We start from the raw sequence: 18,930 nt of genomic DNA on the forward strand, positions 1-18,930 counted from the left end.
AGAAATTCAGTTGCAGCTCAATAAATTGAATTTGCTTTGGCCCTTTTGACTCCAAACTTAAAGTATGGGTAACTTATATCAAGAGGCAGCTGGGATTGTACCAAGATGTCTGTGATTAAGGTCACTGTTGCTAAAAATGAAATTCAATTTCCACCTAATAACTTGAGTTTGCTTGGCCTATTGACGCCAAACTTCGTATATAGGTAGCCTTATATCAAGAGGCAGTTTGGGATTCCTACCTAGGTGTCTGTGATCAAGGTCACTCAGGTTGCTAAAAATGAAATTCAGTTTCCATTAATAACTTGAGTAAGCTGTGACCATTGACACCAAACTTGGTGTGTGGGTAGCTAATATTAAGACACAACTTTGGATTGCTACCTTGTTGTCTGTGTTAGGTCAAGTTCTCTGTTGCTAAAATAGACTACACTACACTTATTAAACAGTTGCGCTAGGTTCTGTTTGCATTTATTTCTGATATGGTGCTGCAAAATTTATGGACCCTCTACAGAGGCAACTGATACGCAGGTGAGCGATTCAGGGCCATCATGGCCCTCTTGTTGGTGGGAAAGGTTTAGATCGAATTCCTGACTCACTCCCCAGTTGAAATAATGTCGCATTTAAAATGAGCATAATATGTTTACTTTGCTTCATTTCTGACTTTTCGAATAGTCAAGAGTGCAGTTGTTTCCATCTGGCTCTTGTTATTCTTCCACTACTTCTGATTTATGTAGGGTAGTGGTCAGTCTGGTGTAGGTTTGTGCTTAGTTACCAACTTAGGCCAGAGCCCTAAGTATGCCCAGGAATGGTGAGTAGGTTAACTGACCGCCATGATATGACGGAAATAATGCTAAAAGTTGCCACACACACTCTCAGCAGAGCAACACATCCTTTCTTGCAGAATGCCTGAACCTGAACCTGAACCTTACAAAGCAGGGTCATTTGAAGAATTGTCTGAACCAGACAACAGCTATGAGGATGTTCCTGAAGTTGAAACAGAAGCTGTACAGAAGCCTCATGCATGTACAGGTATTTATTTTATATGAATACTTTTGTAGCTGTTAAAAAGTGTTGTGTCCTGACTGACTAAAAACTGAAGTTTCTCTTTAATGAAAACTAAATCAGCCCAGGTTGGTTGAGTTAAAATACAGTTTCCTCTGATGTGAAGGCTGTAGGTATTAGCCTCAGCTAGGTCATTCTAATAAACCTGATTATCAGAAGAATAGTCTGAGCTATTGTACTCGCCCAGGCATGACACCTTGGTTAATGTTTAGCATGCAAACACTTTATCATGAATATCACAAAAACGTCAAATGTATTAGCTTGAAACTTCACATGTGTCTGCTCCACTATCACATCTACTGCCCATAATCAAGTTTGATTACTCTAGTTGGAATAGTTATTGAACTATGGCCTTTGTTTGACAGTTGTGATAGTAAATAGCACTCTCATATCAGTGTACTTGAAGAGGTTGCTGTGGAATTGTGATGGCATTTACCACTTTTTACAACATCCTTATGTCAGTGAACTGGAGAGATGGTTTGACACAATCCTGATACCAGTTTACTTGAACAGGAGGCTGTTGAATTGTGACATCATGTAAAAAAATTAAAAATCCTGTCAGAAATCACAAGAGTTAGAGCATTGATATTATGTATGTAGCATGGTATTATGGTTCTCTACCAATATTGTTCAAATTATGGCCTGGGGTCATAATTGGCACTACTCCAGTGTTGCTAAGTTTTCATAGGGTTGTATTGGGAAACACTAGGATTCACTTAGTTTATTATTAATATTAGTTTAAAGACTTCTCGGCTATCGCCTTGGTCAATAATGACTTTTTGATGCATATTACATCATGTATTAGAGCTGAAAAGTTCATAACGGTGTAATATGAAGTAACCTGTACAGAGTTTGGCCTCTATTTTAAACTAGAGGTTTGAAGTCTGCTCATATTATGCCACTGGGGTCATATTGGCCACACCCTTTATATGTATATATTTATGTGGTCCACCTTTATATGTATAGAAGGAAATATTCCATCTGGGCCCTCTATTTTGCAGTGTTAAACTTAAGGAGTCTAACTATATTTGAAGCCTATTATAGATTTTTCACACTTCTGAATATTTTAATTATGTTTAAAGCATATACATCGATAAAGTACTGTTTTAAAATGTCATTAAGGTTTATATTTTTAATGTTTGCATTTGCGTGTCATAATTATGAAAAGAAAATTGTTCACATTCCAAAGTTTTTGATTTGCGATAAAATTTACAATTGTGTTTCAATTTCATTCAAAACAAACTTTGTATTGTAAATAATATCAATATGGAGGGAACCGTGTTGCAAAATTTTGATATCCGAATGCGTTTCAAAGATATTGAGAAATAACCATTTTTTTTGCTATTTTTATTACCCTCTATTACTTCAAATAACACAACTTTCTTTTAATTGGACAATAAAAATTCTGTGACACGGTTCCCTCCCCGGGGGATAGATTTTGATGTGTCGAAAACCGCCTGAAAATCAGATAACAAATAACAAAACTATCCCAATTCAAAAACTCCAAACGATTGGAAAATCAGTTCTCTAAAATCACGCCCACAAAGATCTAAAACCCTATCAGACAAGTTATCAGGGCAATAATCCATATCTATCGGCTAATCAAGTTGCAGATCTTTCGACAATCATCACATAAACCAATTCATAGACTCCGTCCAACAAAATAATCAACAAATGTTGTAATTAGGCTTGTCACATGCAGCAATAACAGCTCATTATTTTTACTAAACAAAATGATTCTTGTCATAAATGTGTTGTATACAATGCCTGTGTTATTGTCGCCATTGTGTATAACACTGTCACATTAAATATCCAACCTACACCTCTTCCAAACCTACAAGGGTAACATGCTCACCAACGCCTATGACAGTCTCCTTCAGCATTGTGAAAATAACATGGTCACACATCTAGAAACATTCCTCATTTCTCACTCGGTAAACATGTTTGTAAATCCTTTCACAATAACATACAGCTCTTAGAGCTGCTATTCCGGCCCTTCATGACTTTGATTTTTAGTTTCATGAAATTACATTAATTAATGTTCTTTTAAACATTTGTGATAATTAAGATACACGAAATGTCTTAAAATAAGTGAATATAAAATATATGTTCTGTTATTAAATTATTTTCAAGTCGTATTTTAAATAATACATGAAATAAATGATCTAAATAACATATAAGATACTTTGAATAAAGGCAAGTTCATAATCATTCTTTTAATAATATTTTTTTTCAATATACTGAAATTTCTTTTAAAAATAATATATATTATTAAAGTAGAATTTTACCGTATAGTATAATATAATACTATCTCGTTACTCAACATTGATATTGTAAATATCCTCGCCAATTGAATTGAAAAGGAATTTTAATATGCCCTATTACATACCCCCTTTCCATACAAAAGAATAATATGCATTTTAGTGCAGTGCATTTGAACATTATTCCAAGCGTGGTTAATATTGTTTTTAATGTGTTGATGGTTTTCAATGGGTTGTTACGGTTACATAATTAACGCAATATAATTATTCTCAACACCTTTCTCAAACAATACAACATGTACCTAAATGCACCTTTCTTATGTTGGCCACTGTCAAAGTAACCGATGATAATTGCGATCTTTAAATGACATAGTCACGCTTCATGTCAAAAGACATTAATTTTCACATGTTAAACGGTTTCTCCGATGGGTGAAGCAAATTGTGGAACATGTTGTTTGATGCTCTAAATTGGTTGGTAATTTAGAAATAACTTATATATTATGCAGATACTCCCCGTATCATCATACACGGGTCCCGTAAACCAAGATCCACGGCATATTTCTTTCAAATTATCTTTCACTGTCTCATCAAATTTCGTAATTGCCTGTTTGTTTCGTTTGTTTCCCATAACTGCAGTTAAATGAATGAATGACAGAGGCTTAATCACAAACAGTATTCTTTCTCATAGCCGTTAATCTGTTTAATAAGGGCAATAAATCGCACAACTGTATCAATGCGCTGATTACCCCGTAGGCGCCCCTCTTACTGAGTGACTGCGATTCCCAATATGGCAGCGCGGCGAAAACAAAAGTAGAAACGTGCGATGCGTTGAAACAAACGGCGCTTTATACAATATCTACTTATCATATCTGCATAAAAATGGTATCAATATGCAGATAACAAAGTTGTCTTTTAATATAATTTAAAAACAAAAAAATGCATTTTATAGCCTTCAAATATAGTTAGACGCCTTAAGTAGATATAAGAATTTGCATTTTCTTTTAATATTTCAGGATCAAAAAAACGATGGTCGAAAGAGGAGGAGAGTGCTCTACGGGAAGCCTTTGACATTCAGATAAAAATGCAGAAAAACGTTTCAACAATGGAGATCAGGAAAGCACAGAAGTGTTATCCTGTGTTGCAAGACAGATCAGAAGCTGTTATTCGGACAAAAATAAACAACATCAAATTAGGAAAATACAAAAAAATATGAACTGAATTCAACCACTGCTAGATAAGGGTAATTTAAAAAAAAATAAAGCCATTGGTTTACAGTTGTATGATCATGAACATTTCTTGTGTCAGAATGCCGAAATTGATGAGTGAATTGGACTTTGCAAAGACATGTGTTTTTGAAATTATAAATGACTTTCACTGTTTAGTTTTCGCAGTGACCTTTGGAGGAAATTGCTTTTCCAATCAATAACTGGAGAACCGTTGGGCCAAGCTTTGTGAAACTTAATAGGAAGGTTTGTTTTTTTGTTGACCTCTATTGTTTTTAGGTGACTAGGTCAAAGGTCAAAGTGACCTTGTATGTTCAAACACTGTGAAAGAGTTGGGCCTAAGTTAAAGAAACATAGTGTAGTTGGCTGTGACCAGTAGATGGCACCTATGAATTATTCAAATAATATATTTTGGTCAAAACCAACACAAGACAAAAATGGAGTGTAGACGAAGTTGCTGAAATAAAGGAGTATTTTAAGACTTATTTGGATTCTGGCATAACACCTAGAAACAAAGAAGTACAGTTGGCCATGGCAAAAAGCAGGAAGAACAACGGCATTCTTTGGATGAGAAAAGCACATCTCATTATTAAGAAGATCAGCAACTTGAACAAAGACAAACGAAAAATGTCTGTTATCCATTGTTTCCATTCATAGGGTATCAACATTTACTGTGTTTTTATGCCCATCCGTGTCAGTGAAACATTTTTAGTTTCAAATTTGAAATACAAGCCACTTGAAGCATAGAAGGCTTAAGAAAAACAGCCATATGGACTAGCTTATATCCAGATTTGTTACACATTTTTTTTTATGCTTTTAATTTCTATAACATTTTAGTGTGCACTTAATTTTACTGTTTATGTATTGTCATTTGATATTGAGACATATTGGAAATTATAAACTTATTGTGAAAGGTAGACCTATCAGAAATTACACTATTTATGATAACATACAAAACACGCAATAATGCTTAAAAACAATAATCCTTTAACGAATTTTTTCATACCAAAAAATTCAAGATAATTTAAACTTTATATATAGAGAAAAATGGGTTAGTGTTGTTGACAACAACCGAATAAGTTAAGTTTTTGATGTTATTTACCAAATTTTTCAATTGCTTAAATATAATTTATTGTATAATATTCATTTAAAGTGACAAATCGTTTGATTCTTTCTTATAGCTGAACCTATGGTTCTGCAGTCAAGCACTGTTCCACTTAGCCATAGAGGATTGATTGAAATAGATTAAGAGTTAACACATTTATATTACTGATAAAAAAAATGCTCAATATGTAAACAAACATGATATAAAAGCAGGCAGCTTTTTTTCTTTAAAAAATATAATTTATTGTATAATATTCATTTAAAGTGACAAATCGTTTGATTCTTTCTTATAGCTGAACCTATGGTTCTGCAGTCAAGCACTGTTCCACTTAACCAGGGAGGATTGATTGAAATAGATTAAGAGTTGACACATTTATATTACTGATAAAAAAATGCTCAAAATGTAAACAAAATGATATAAAAGAAGACAGTTTTTTTTTATTCATTTTTTTTTTTTTTTTTTTTCAAATTATTTGAATTTATACTGGGGGACATGTTTTGCCCTGTCTGTTGGTTTGTTTGTTTGTTGGCTTGTTTGCCATAACTTTTGCAATATTGAAGATATCAACTTGATATTTGGCATGCATGTGTATCTCATGGAGCTGCACATTTTGAGTGATGAAAGGTCAAAGGTCAAATATACGGTTAAAAGCGCTCATTAAATATACACTATAACTTCGTTAGAACTTCTTTCACATACTTAATATCTCATATGTAATGTATCTCATACAGCTGAACGTTTGAAATAGTGAATTGGTAACTTCAATGTCACCCATCTAGGTCAAAGGTCAAGTTCTTCTACAAACTCAAATACTTCAAATTTAATTACAGAACTTTCTGTGTCATTAATACTATAATAGGCATGATTTGTGTATCTGAACTCCATCACTAGTGTATCTTTTATCCCTATTATCAAGGCGTCTTTTATAACATTATACCATAATATCCACAGCCTGTTGGCATTTATTGTTTATAATGTATGTGACTTTAAAATTAACAAATTTCTAAATGTGAGCAATTTTTATGTCCATAACTGGTGTAACTTTGATGTCCATAACCTAAGTGACATATTCTAAGTAACGGTAATGTCCGTAAGTTGTGTGACTTAATTGTTCATAACCTAAGTGACTGTCATGTCCATAAATTGTGTGACTTTAATGTTAATAATCTATTCTAAGTAACAGTAATGTCCATAAGTTGTCTGACTGTAATGTCCGTAAGTTGTGTGACTTAATTGTTCATAACCTAAGTGACTGTCATGTCCATAAATTGTTGTGTGATTTTAATGTTAATAATCTATTCTAAGTAACAGTAATGTCCGTAAGTTGTGTGACTGTAATGTCCATAAGTTGTGTGACTTATTTGTTCATAACCTAAGTGACTGTCATGTCCATAAATTGTGTGACTGTAATTTTATTAAACTAAGTAACTGGCATGTCCATAACTTGTGTGACTTTAACATCCATAACCTAAGTGACTGTAATGTCATAAATTGTGTGACTTTAATGTTAATAATCTATTCTAAGTAACGGTAATGTCCATAAGTTGTGTGACTGTAATGTCCATAAGTTGTGTGACTGTAATGTCCGTAAGTTGTGTGACTTAATTGTTCATAACCTAAGTGACTGTCATGTCCATAAATTGTGTGACTTTAATGTTAATAATCTATTCTAAGTAACGGTAATGTCCGTAAGTTGTGTGACTTAAATGTTAATTATTTAAGTGACTGTCATGTCCATAAGTTGTGTGACTATTAATGTATGTAAGTTGTTTGACTGTAATGTCTGGGGCAACAACTGCATTTAGTTGTTGAGTTACTAGTTAATTAATTATTAAGTACCCCAGGGCATGTATGGATTTGTGTTTTAAAACTTGGTATTGTATTTTGAAACAATGTTTATTGGAAATAGAGGGATTTTTATTTATTTTGTCGCACTGCTTTACTTACAAAAATGCCCAATTTTTTATGTGAAACAGCCTTTGAAAGAAAAATATAGCAAAAATTATTTAATTTTATTTCTGATAATGTAGTCAGTCCGTAGATGTCCCTTGACCAAATAAATGGTCCGCTATCTACTTTTGTAGCCTGTTGAACAGGTATCTGACTTAAGTTCTTTGTCCTTTTCTATTAAACCTGTATATCCATTTTTTACTACTTTGAGCACGAATAAGATGAATGTTTGTCCCCAGTTTATAGGTCAAGGTCACAGTGGACACTTTAAATTTGTGTATATTCCTTAAATGGATGTAGTAAAATTATATGTTCCTGCACGGCTTTATTTTGTTATATTTTGTTTTATTTTTGATATTGTAGTCGGTCAGTAGATGTCCCTTGACCAAATAAATGGTCCGCTATCTACTGTTGTAGCCTGTTTGACAGGTATCTGACTAAGTTTTGTATATACCTCAGGTTATTTTATTTTTGATATTGTAGTCGGTCAGTAGATGTCCCTTGACCAAATAAATGGTCTGCTATCTACTGTTGTAGCCTGTTTGACAGGTATCTGACTAAGTTTTGTTAACGCCCGTTTGAAAAAACGGACATATTATGTGATCACCCATGGGTGGGCGGCTTCCAGATCTCTGAGTATAACTCTTAAAGTATAAGAGCTTTTCACATGAAAATTCATATATGGATTGATTTCATTGAGAAGAAGTGCAGTGCACGAGAACCATAACTCTAGCTTGCTTTATTTCAGAATTATACCACATTTTAAATTTTCTTTTCTGAGTCATAACTTCATAACTATAAGGCCAATTAACATCAAACTTGGAATAAACGTAGGTTGTGGTGTATAGAAGTGCAGCCCACAAGAATCATAACTTTAGATTGCATAATTTTAGAAATATCCCCATTAATAATTTTGTTGGTATGCCTTTTTTCTTGGTTGCCTGTTTTTTATGTCCCCAGTCTATGCTGGGGGACATATTGTTTTTGCCCTGTCTGTTGGTTTGTTTGCACAAACTTTAACATTGGCCATAACTTTTGCAATATTGAAGATAGCAACTTGATATTTGGCATGTATGTGTATCTCATAGAGAATATTTCATTGAGTGTGACCTTCTTGGTGACCTTCAAAAAAAGACAAGCATTGGGGCATTACGACTCTTGTTTCATAAAAAAAAAAAATTTGTTCAAGGTAACTACAATTAGTCCTCTACAACTTTCACATTTTATTTAGTTCAACAGTTCTATCACATTTTACAAGTTTTACATATTTTTGAGAAAAAAAGTAAAGCTGTGCTACTGTGGACATTCATTGTTTTACTCTTTTTTATTATTAATTAATGATCTTTAAGATTGGTATCTTCATTCCATTTTGGACATGGTCTGGTCAGTATTAGTATTATACATATGAATGTTAGAAGGTTCATATATCTATGTTTGCAATTACAAGATAAAAATGCAGATAATATTGCAGCCAAATTGTGTTACAATGTATTACTATCTGATGTGTTGTGTGTCATTGAATAGCATAATCCATGAGACATCTTGCACCCAAGCTGATCCAGGCAAATGCTGGTCATGCCCAAAGAATTTTATCTGCCATTGATTCTTAGAAGGTTTGTGCCCAGCACATCATCAGGCACATTGAATTTTTACCGTAATGTAACAATAATACATTGTTCTGGTTCTTACATAGTTTCAAATCGTGTATTACTGTATACAAAGTTCCCATTTTATGTCATGGGCACATGCAAGATGCACAGAGATGGCAATATTGATAGTCCAGCAATATCAGTAGATTTCTATATGAAATGTATATAAACAGAAATTTCATTTTCTTTTAATTTCATCATTTCTGGTCATATACCTATCGTTCATATTTCATTGGAAAGCTCTTGAAATTCTTAAGATGTCATAATTAAAAACTAAAAATGAGGTTAAACAAACAGACCATTTATTGTTCAATGTTCTTTTCAGTCAAATTATGGGAAAAAAATCATATAGTGTAACTTTTATGCTTATAATTTTCTGTAGACAATATTATATTGTAAAATATATTTATATCTAAAATGCAAAATGAATAACAGTTAAAATGATACCATTTTGAGCTCACCTGAGCACGAAGCTTTTAGGATCACCTTACGTCCGTTGTCCGTGGTGTGTCAACCTGCTTCAAATGACATCGCCTAAACTATGCCAATTTTGATAAAACTTTACAAGAATGATCATTGGGTGACCCTATACTAAAATTGCTTTATTTGTTCTGCTTTTGTTGCACAAGATGACTATCATTACTAAAAATAAAAAAAATCTTTAAGTGGCATATTCTTTTAAACCACTACGCCAAATTTGCCAAATAAGTTTACAGAAGTGATCCTTGGGTTATCCTTGACAAAATTGATTAAATCATTTCTTTATGATGCAAGAGATGGCAGTTGTCGCTAGAACATTATTGGATATTTTGACATGAACTAGTACACTAATTGTTCAGGTGAGTGTCTAAGGGCCATCGGGCCATCTTGTTAATATACCCTCTCAGAGCTGTTAACAATATTTTTTATATTTAGTTAAAAAATAACAGAAGCTATTAACATTTTCCCCCACTGTAATTGTAAACTATCAAAATGGCTGCCAGATTATTGTAAATAAGAACAATATAACTCTTATCAGATAGAAAAATTGGTGCTTTGAAAACTATATTGATATTTTATCTGTTTCTATGTATAGACGGCTTTGTAAATTTCATACAATGAGTAGTTGGTTTCCTATTGAACTATTACGCCATTTTGGCATAGAACGTAACCAAAGAATATGTACTTTGTGAAGTTGTTTAGGTGATGAGTTTCAGTACTGTTTCAGTCACTTTAAATCTACACGTAAAAAAATATTTATAAATATTTTAGAATTCATCCTCTTATAAAATGGAAAAGTTAATGAATACGTAATATACATCTGTACTTTTTCAAGTTAGTATTATTTTGTAAAATTGTTATGAATAATTTTATTCATTATAAATCATGTCATGGATTTTTAATTACATGTAAATCTTAGTATTGTGCTATAGTCATAATTCTTTTAACTACATTGTGAAAGTGTGACCTAGTGCTACTTTGACATAATATAATTGTTGTAATATCCTAAAATCTGTTGTAAGTTTTGTTGCTTGTTAATACAGTTCTACCGGTACTTGTTCTTGAGTTCATATTACTTTAGAAATTAATTATGTTAGATGTATGTGTTTACATCACACACAATTGTGATTCTACTGTATAATTATATAAGTAAATATGTCCAATCTAGAATCTGTTTTATACTGAGCTTTCATATTTGGTATGTAGCATTATCTAGAGGTCCGCTACCAAAGTTGTTCAAATTGTTCCTCTGGGGTCAAAATTGACTCCGCCCTGGGGGTCACAATTTTACATTGAATTATATAAGGAAAACTTTAAATGACTTGAACTGCTAATGGGATTTTGACCAAACTCAACAGAAATGGTCCCTGGGTAGTCCTCTACCAAAATTGTTCAAATGGTTCTGATTGGTTGCATAAGTACACATTGTCAAAAAAAAAAGGTTTTTAAAATGCAACTTTCAAAAATCTTCTTGTCTGAAACTACAAGACCCAGAGCTTTCATATTTGGTATATAGCATCCTCTAGAAGTCCTCTTCCAAATTTGGTTTAAGTTATGCCCCTAGGGTTAAAATTGACCCCGCACCGGGGGTCACAATTTTACATTGAATTATATAAGGAAAACTTTAAATGACTTCTTATCTTGAACCGTTAATGGGAATTTGAACAAACTCAACATTAACGGTCCCCTTACCACAATTGTTCAAATGGTTCTGATTGGTTGCATAAGTAGGTCAAGGGGTAAAAAAATAGGTTTTCTAAATGCAATTTTCAAAAATCTTCTTGTCTGAAACTACAAGTCCTAGAGCTTTCATATTAATTTCATGTATAACATCATCTAGAGGTCCTCTACCAGTATTTGGTGGACAACATTAGTGGTCCTCTGTAAATGGCTCCATTGTGACCTTTGACCTTTTCCTAAGGTGAGCGACCCAGGGCCCTTTGGGCCCTCTTGTTATTTTTCATTAAAGGGACTCTCTCAGACACGTGTAATTTGGGAGTAAATAAACGTTAAAAATTTGATATTCAACTTCCTCGTCACTATACCAAAGACCGCTTTCATTTTCCTTACTTATAAGTTACTAAAACCCCATGTTTTTGTTGCTTGGTGTGAAGTGAGCCTTTGCGCCAGTCTGTTCAACGTTGGGAAAGCCGGTTTATAAATAAACTGAGGAATTCTTTTTCGCGCTAAGCTATCACGTGACGTCTAAAAATAAACACTACACAGCAACATAGTAGCAAAGGGAAATAATCGTGCGCTTAGTTTGGGTGGAATTCTGAACATTTGATGTAGAAAATGCGAGTATTTTTTATTTTCCTTACCAAATTGACCAAGATTCAATAAATATTAATGTCTTCTCTATTTGTTTTTGTCATCGCTCGACCCATTTTCGTCTAACGCAAATAATGTATGCGACCATGCACATGTTCAGTAAACGTTTCCGAAGACCCACGTGACGATGGTATCTAAAAACACCACCTCTTATTCTAAGTTAAGATCGTTGTTTACAAAATAAACCCGTTTAAACGGTCTTACATATCTGCGATTTAAATGTTAATTTTCTTCTCTGTACAAATATGAGCAAGTTTGGAAAGCTGTCAATAATCTAGTTCTGTGTTACTTTAGAAATGTATGTTGTCGTGTTTATGGTAGAAGACAATTTATTTACAAAAAGTTAAAATCTCGATCTCTGAGAGAGTCTCTTTAACGAAAAACCGGAGAACAGTAGTAAAAATTATTTAAAATTTTGAGAAAAAGGCATTCATCGTTACCCCAAACCTTTATTATTATCAGCCATGTTTTTTTCATATCAGGGATGGTCTAAAACCCGTGGTGTCTGGAACTGTATATGTTCTGATTTTTTTACAAATAATGTTTTTTTGGGGGGGGCAGGTGGTTTTGGACAGGGGCGGGCGTGGATGAGAATCTAAAATATTTTTTTCTATTGCCTAACTGTAAAATAACATATCTTGAAAAATAAAATCCTGCAAATACTTTCTACCTGTTGTTCTGTTACATGTGTGTTGAACATTTCTGTGACTTGTTAAAATCCTATGGACAAATTTCTAGTCTAAATTAGCTTCTCAATTTAAATAACTTGTTCCTTCAAAATAGTGCATGGTTTGATATTGTACTATTTAAAATTTGAATTAATATTATCTCTAGTCCTGGCAAGTCTATGTTCTTTAAGTAAATTGAAATTTAAAGGTTTATTCATTTAAACATTTTGCAATGATTTCTGTTAGTTCACATCTTGTTAAAATGTTTTATACATGCATAGTTTATGCCTTGGTTAAATAAAATCTGAAATCTGTTGTGGGAAGTATCATACTATGTATTCGTGTTTCTGTTTGTAAAACGTTTAATAAAACTATTTAACATATACTGAAGTGTTTTATTTCTTTTTGTCGAAAACCAGGTCAAATCCTAGAAAAATCTTGTTAACACTCCGGAAGCCACCTTTTTGAATCAATCTAGATGAAACTTGGTATAAATGTATTTACAGAGACATGGATATTTATGTTTCTGGTATTTAAAATTCAATATGTGTCCGGTTTTAATTTGGGACATGCTTGGTTGGGGAAAAAGTAGATCACTAGGTTTAATATTATATTAAAAAAAACTTGTTAACACTTTAGTGGTCACATTCTTGCATCAATTGTCATAAAACTTGGTCAGAATGTTTGTCTGGACAATATGTAAGCCAAGTTCGATTTTGTGTCATGTGGGGTCAATGATTAGGTTGGCAAGTCAAGTGAAAGAGTAGATGTTGTTTTAGCCACCGCCAGACCCTGTTGTCTGGGTCAATGTAGGTCGCAGTGTCCGAAGGTATCTTATCATGTGATGCGGCTCGTATTTCTTGTGTTTCAATAACATTTCCGATACAGAGTTTTAGTTAACTCGTGATGGGAGACAAGTGGACTATAGGATTGCTTGAACCCGGCCTTCAATCGTCCGCCATGCCGTCCTAGTACACCGTATTAAGAGATTTTATAGATACTGTTAACATATGTATATATATCTAGATCTATATATTTGTTGGCTTCTGAAGACCCCCATTACAATTTATACATATATACTAAGTAAAGGGGCATTATATATAATTATATATTATTGTAAAGGGGCATTTTTATAGACTTGATATACACATTTGTGGGTTTCGATATACACATTTGCGGGTTTCCGACTCTGCCCCTCACCATGGTCTCATTCAGTGACCCCGTAAGTGAAGGTATGTGTGAATATATATATATATATATATATATATATGGAGAAAGGTGTGTGAGCAACCAGACACACAGACATACAAACAGACATACATATTCCCATTTGAGACTTCGGCGTGTGCGCCCAGCTACGGTGCAGAACGAGACATACATACTATGAAATCCCCATCCCCAAAAAAGGATGGTTCATTCACAGTTATATATCTCGCACTTACACCGCAACACATCTCGACGTGGGAACAATTTTTACATACACAGAATGGACAATGTTACATACATAGACACTTATTTACAAACATGAAACAATAGTTGTATTAGGGCATATATATATATATATATATATATATATATATATATATTGTGTCATTCTTTTTTAGAGTTTCTGTTGAAGTTGTGTCGTAAAGTTCAGTCAATTAAGAATGAATTCTTGCATATAAACAAGGTGATTAAGTAAGTATTATTTGTGCATGAGTTTATTGTTTGTTGGTGCGACCAACGCGTTGGACTTCACAGATTCCGTTGCTCGTCAATACAAGTTTATATATACGTTATTATAACTCTCTGATCATACTCCTTTAATTGACGTTTCGGCATAATGCCTTTATCAAAACAATGGAAATTATATGTTAACTACATTTTTACGTCTTTTTCTGCACAATTTAAATAACAAAGAAAAATGTTTTTAAACATGATGACGTCATAAATGGCGTTTGTTTTTCCATGAACTAAATTGTCACCGATATTCCTATCTCGTCTGTATGCAACTATTGGTACCTCTGGGAATACATTTTTCATTCATTCAAACTATATAAATCAGACAGAATGAAAAATGTATTCCCAGAGGTACCAATAGTTGCATACAGACGAGATAGGAATATCGGTGACATTTTAGTTCATGGAAAAACAAATAAAGAAATAAACAAACGTTTTCAACTAATACCACAATCGTGTAAGTCTAATTGTATAGTCTGTAAAATGTTGAAAAGAGGTTTTCATAACAACCCAAAAAGTGAAATTCCAAACGAAGCAATAAAACAGAACTGTAACATTTATAACTTGGTGTACGGTATATTTTGTATTAAATGCCAAAAGATGGTATACGTCGGAGAGACAAGCAGATCATTAAAGGAACGTGCCAAAGAACACGAGGCTGACGTGCGGCTACGAAGAGATAAACCAATCTCAGAACATTTCAATGGAGCTGGCCACAGAGGGCAGGATATGGGTGTATCAGTGTTAACACAAATAAGAGACAGTTCCCATTATTACAGACTTATTAAAGAATTGGAATTCATAAAGAAGTTTCAAACGCAATCACCAAATGGACTAAATACAAAAAATCAACTTGATGACCTGCTACGGGAAACTATCTTGTAAAAAATATATGTGAAAAACATTTTATATTAATCATCAACATAAATGAATGTAAAAATAATAGTACTTTATGCAATTTATCTTATCCATAATGTGTATATGATATATAGAATAGCAAGTATATATGATTATTTAATCAAATATCATTCTAATATTTTACATAGATATGGATTGAAATAATTAAAGTCATTAAATTAGTTTACCCAATTTAATTTATGATAATAAGTTAAGGTAGATTATAATTACATATAATGATGATTGTTTTATTGTAAAACATCAATTTATTAAATATATAAAGCACACATTTAACATAAGATTAAGACAAAATATGTAAGTGTTTAACGTCATTTCATTTTTAGCGAATTTTTACTTTTTTTGGCGCCATTTTATATAACGCCATTTATGACGTCATCATGTACAACGTCATTTGACGTTTAGAAACATTTTTCTTTGTTATTTAAATTGTGCCTTCAAAAGACGTAAAAATGTAGTTAACATATAATTTCCATTGTTTTGATAAAGGCATTATACCGAAACGTCAATTAAAGGAGTATAATCAGAGAGTTATAATTATTTAATATCCCTTCGGATAATTCAACTGAGCTTATACGTTATTACATTAAAAAACCCAAATCAAACACCGTAGAACTTTTACCGCTTTAATTACTTGTAATATTGACATCTTACATATATTGTGCGGTCACATCTTAAAATATCAGACTTTGACAAGATAGTCCTGACAAATATAATGGATGCAACCCTAAACATAAAGCAATAGCTATAGACTCTTTGAAAGATTTCTAAAAAGTTGGCTTAATGTTAAGGCTGTTCAGACCTTTATGCATAAACGTCAGGGTTAAAAAAGTCAAATGTTTGAGAGTGAATTTTCATCTCTGCTTCAGATATCATATACACTTTGTAGGTTCTTCATGAAATGTGTAAACTTGCATATTGTTGAGGTCACTTCCACAACGTGCAGCGCGCATGATTCATTTACACTGACTTGAGGTCAATCTTACACTTGAAATGTCAACTTAATGTGCAGCGCGCATGATTCATTTACACTGACTTGAGGTCAAACTTACAATTGAAAGGTCAACTTAATGTGCAGCGCGCATGATTCATTTACACCGACTTGAGGTCAAACTAACACTTGAAAGGTCAACTTAATGTGCAGCGCGCATGATTAATTTACACAGACTTGAGGTCAAACTTACACTTGAAAGGTCAACTTAATGTGCAGCGCGCATGATTCATTTACACTGACTTGAGGTCAAACTTAAACTTGAAAGGTCAACTTAGTTTGCAGCGCGCATGATTCATTTACACCGACTTGAGGTCAAACTAACTCTTGAAATGTCAACTTAATGTGCATCGCTCATGATCTATTTACACCGACTTGAGGTCAAACTAACACTTGAAAGGTCAACTTAATGTGCAGCGCGCATGATTCATTTACACCGACTTGAGGTCAAACTTACACTTGAAAGGTCAACTTAATGTGCAGCGCGTATGATTCATTTACACTGACTTGAGGTCAAACTTAAATTTGAAAGGTTAACTTAATGTGCAGCGCGCATGATTCATTTAAACTGAATTAAGGTCAAACTTACACTTGAAAGGTCAACTTAATGTGCAGCGCGAATGATTCATTTGCACCGACTTGAGGTAGAACTAACACTTGAAAGGTCAACTTAATGTGCATCGCGCATGATTTATTTACACCGACTTGAGGTCAAACTAACACTTGAAAGGTCAACTTAATGTGTAGCGCGCATGATTCATTTATACCAACTTGAGGTCAAACCTACACTTGAAAGGTCAACTTAATGTGCAGCGCGCATGATTCATTTATACTGACTTGAGGTCAAACTTACACTTGAAAGGTCAACTCAATGTGCAGCGCGCATGATTCATTTACACCGACTTGAGGTCAAACTTAAACTTGAAATGTCAACTTAATGTGCAGCGCGCATGATTCATTTATACCGACTTGAGGTCAAACTTAAACTTGAAAGGTCAACTTAATGTGCAGCGCGCATGATTGATTTACACTGACTTAAGGTCAAACTTAAACTTGTAATGTCAACTTAATGTGCAGCGCGCATGATTCATTTACACCGACTTGAGGTCAAGCTAACACTTGAAAGGTGAACTTAATGTGCAGCGCGCATGATTCATTTACACCGACTTGAGGTCAAACGTACACTTGAAAGGTCAACTTTGTGTGCAGCGCGCATGATTCATTTACACCGACTTGAGGTCAAACTAACACTTGAAAGGTTAACTTAATGTGCAGCGCGCATGATTCATTTATACCGACTTGTGGTCAAACTTACACTTGAAAGGTCAACTTAATTTGCAGCGCGCATGATTAATTTACACTGACTTGAGGTCAAACTTACACTCGAAAGGTCAACTTAATGTGCAGCGCGCATGATTCATTTACACCGACTCGAGATCAAACTAACACTTGAAAGTTCAACTTAATGTGCGGCGCGCATGATTTATTTACACCGACTTGAGGTCAAACTAACACTTGAAAGGTCAACTTAATGTGCAGCGCGCATGATTCATTTATACCGACTTGAGGTCAAACTTACACTTGAAAGGTCAACTTAGTGTGCAGTGCGCATAATTCATTTAAACCGACTTGAGGTCAAACTTACACTTGAAAGGTCAACTTAATGTGCAGCGCGCATGATTCATTTACACTGACTTGAGGTCAAACTTTCACTTGAAAGGTCAACTTAAAGTGCAGCGCGCATGATTCATTTACACCAACTTGAGGTCAAACTAACACTTAAAAGGTCAACTTAATGTGCAGCGCGCATGATTTATTTACACCGCCTTGGGGTCAAACTAACACTTGAAAGGTAAACTTAATGTGCAGCGCGCATGATTTATTTATACCGATTTGAGGTCAAACCTACACTTGAAAGGTCAACTTTGTGTGCAGCGCGCATGATTCATTTACACTGACTTGAGGTCAAACTTACACTTGAAAGGTCAACTTAATGTGCAGCGCGCGTGATTCATTTATACTGACTTGAGGTCAAACTAACACTTGAAAGGACAACTTAATGTGCAGCGCGCATGATTCATATATACCGACTTGAGGTAAAACTTACACTTGAAAGGATATCTTAATATGCAACGCGCATGATTCATTTACACTGACTTGAGGTCAAACTTAGACTTTAAAGGTCAACTTAATGTGCAGCGCGCATGATTCATTTACACTGACTTGAGGTCAAACTTACACTTGAAATGTCAACTTAATGCGCAGCGCGCATGATTCATTTACACCGGCTTGAGGTCAAACTTTCACTTGAATGGTGAACTTAATGTGCAGCGCGCATGATTCATTTATACCGACTGGAGGTCAAACTTACACTTGAAAGGTCAACTGTTTTGGCCTGTTTTTTGTCCGAATCTTATCTCTTATATCCTGAATATTTTCATGAAACTAGGATAATATGATTAGATGCTAGAGATGATGAGCAAAAGTAATAAATCACTGAAATCCTTTGTCAATGTCCATCACAAAATTGAGTATATAAAGTGTGAGTTTTAAATCTGCTTAATATCTAATTTAAAACA

At 33.8% G+C, this 18,930-nt stretch overlaps 1 protein-coding gene and 1 long non-coding RNA gene across 2 annotated transcripts; both read left to right on the forward strand.

The window, feature by feature from the left end:
* Window positions 1-899: 899 nt before the first annotated feature.
* On the forward strand, window positions 900-5,460 carry LOC127854538 (uncharacterized). The gene is made up of 2 exons (XM_052389601.1): window positions 900-1,026; window positions 4,334-5,460. Exons 1-2 carry the CDS (start codon window positions 900-902, stop codon window positions 4,531-4,533), a joined length of 327 nt encoding a protein of 108 aa, XP_052245561.1. The 3' UTR covers window positions 4,534-5,460.
* Window positions 5,461-6,103: 643 nt separating this feature from the next.
* Window positions 6,104-13,111, forward strand: LOC127855505 (uncharacterized). The gene is made up of 2 exons (XR_008037574.1): window positions 6,104-8,027; window positions 8,148-13,111. It is a non-coding gene; the product is annotated as an uncharacterized LOC127855505 (long non-coding RNA).
* Window positions 13,112-18,930: the final 5,819 nt, after the last annotated feature.

Source organism: Dreissena polymorpha, chromosome 13, assembly GCF_020536995.1.
Source record: "Dreissena polymorpha isolate Duluth1 chromosome 13, UMN_Dpol_1.0, whole genome shotgun sequence".
NCBI classification, from domain to species: Eukaryota; Metazoa; Mollusca; class Bivalvia; order Myida; family Dreissenidae; genus Dreissena; species Dreissena polymorpha.

Bases quoted from the DNA above. Each gene is read 5' to 3' on its own strand.
- LOC127854538 (XM_052389601.1), top strand. From the start codon at position 900: ATGCCTGAACCTGAACCTGAACCTTACAAAGCAGGGTCATTTGAAGAA. The intron at 1,027-4,333 runs GTATTTATTTTA...TTAATATTTCAG, and splicing joins GAAGCCTCATGCATGTACAG to GATCAAAAAAACGATGGTCG.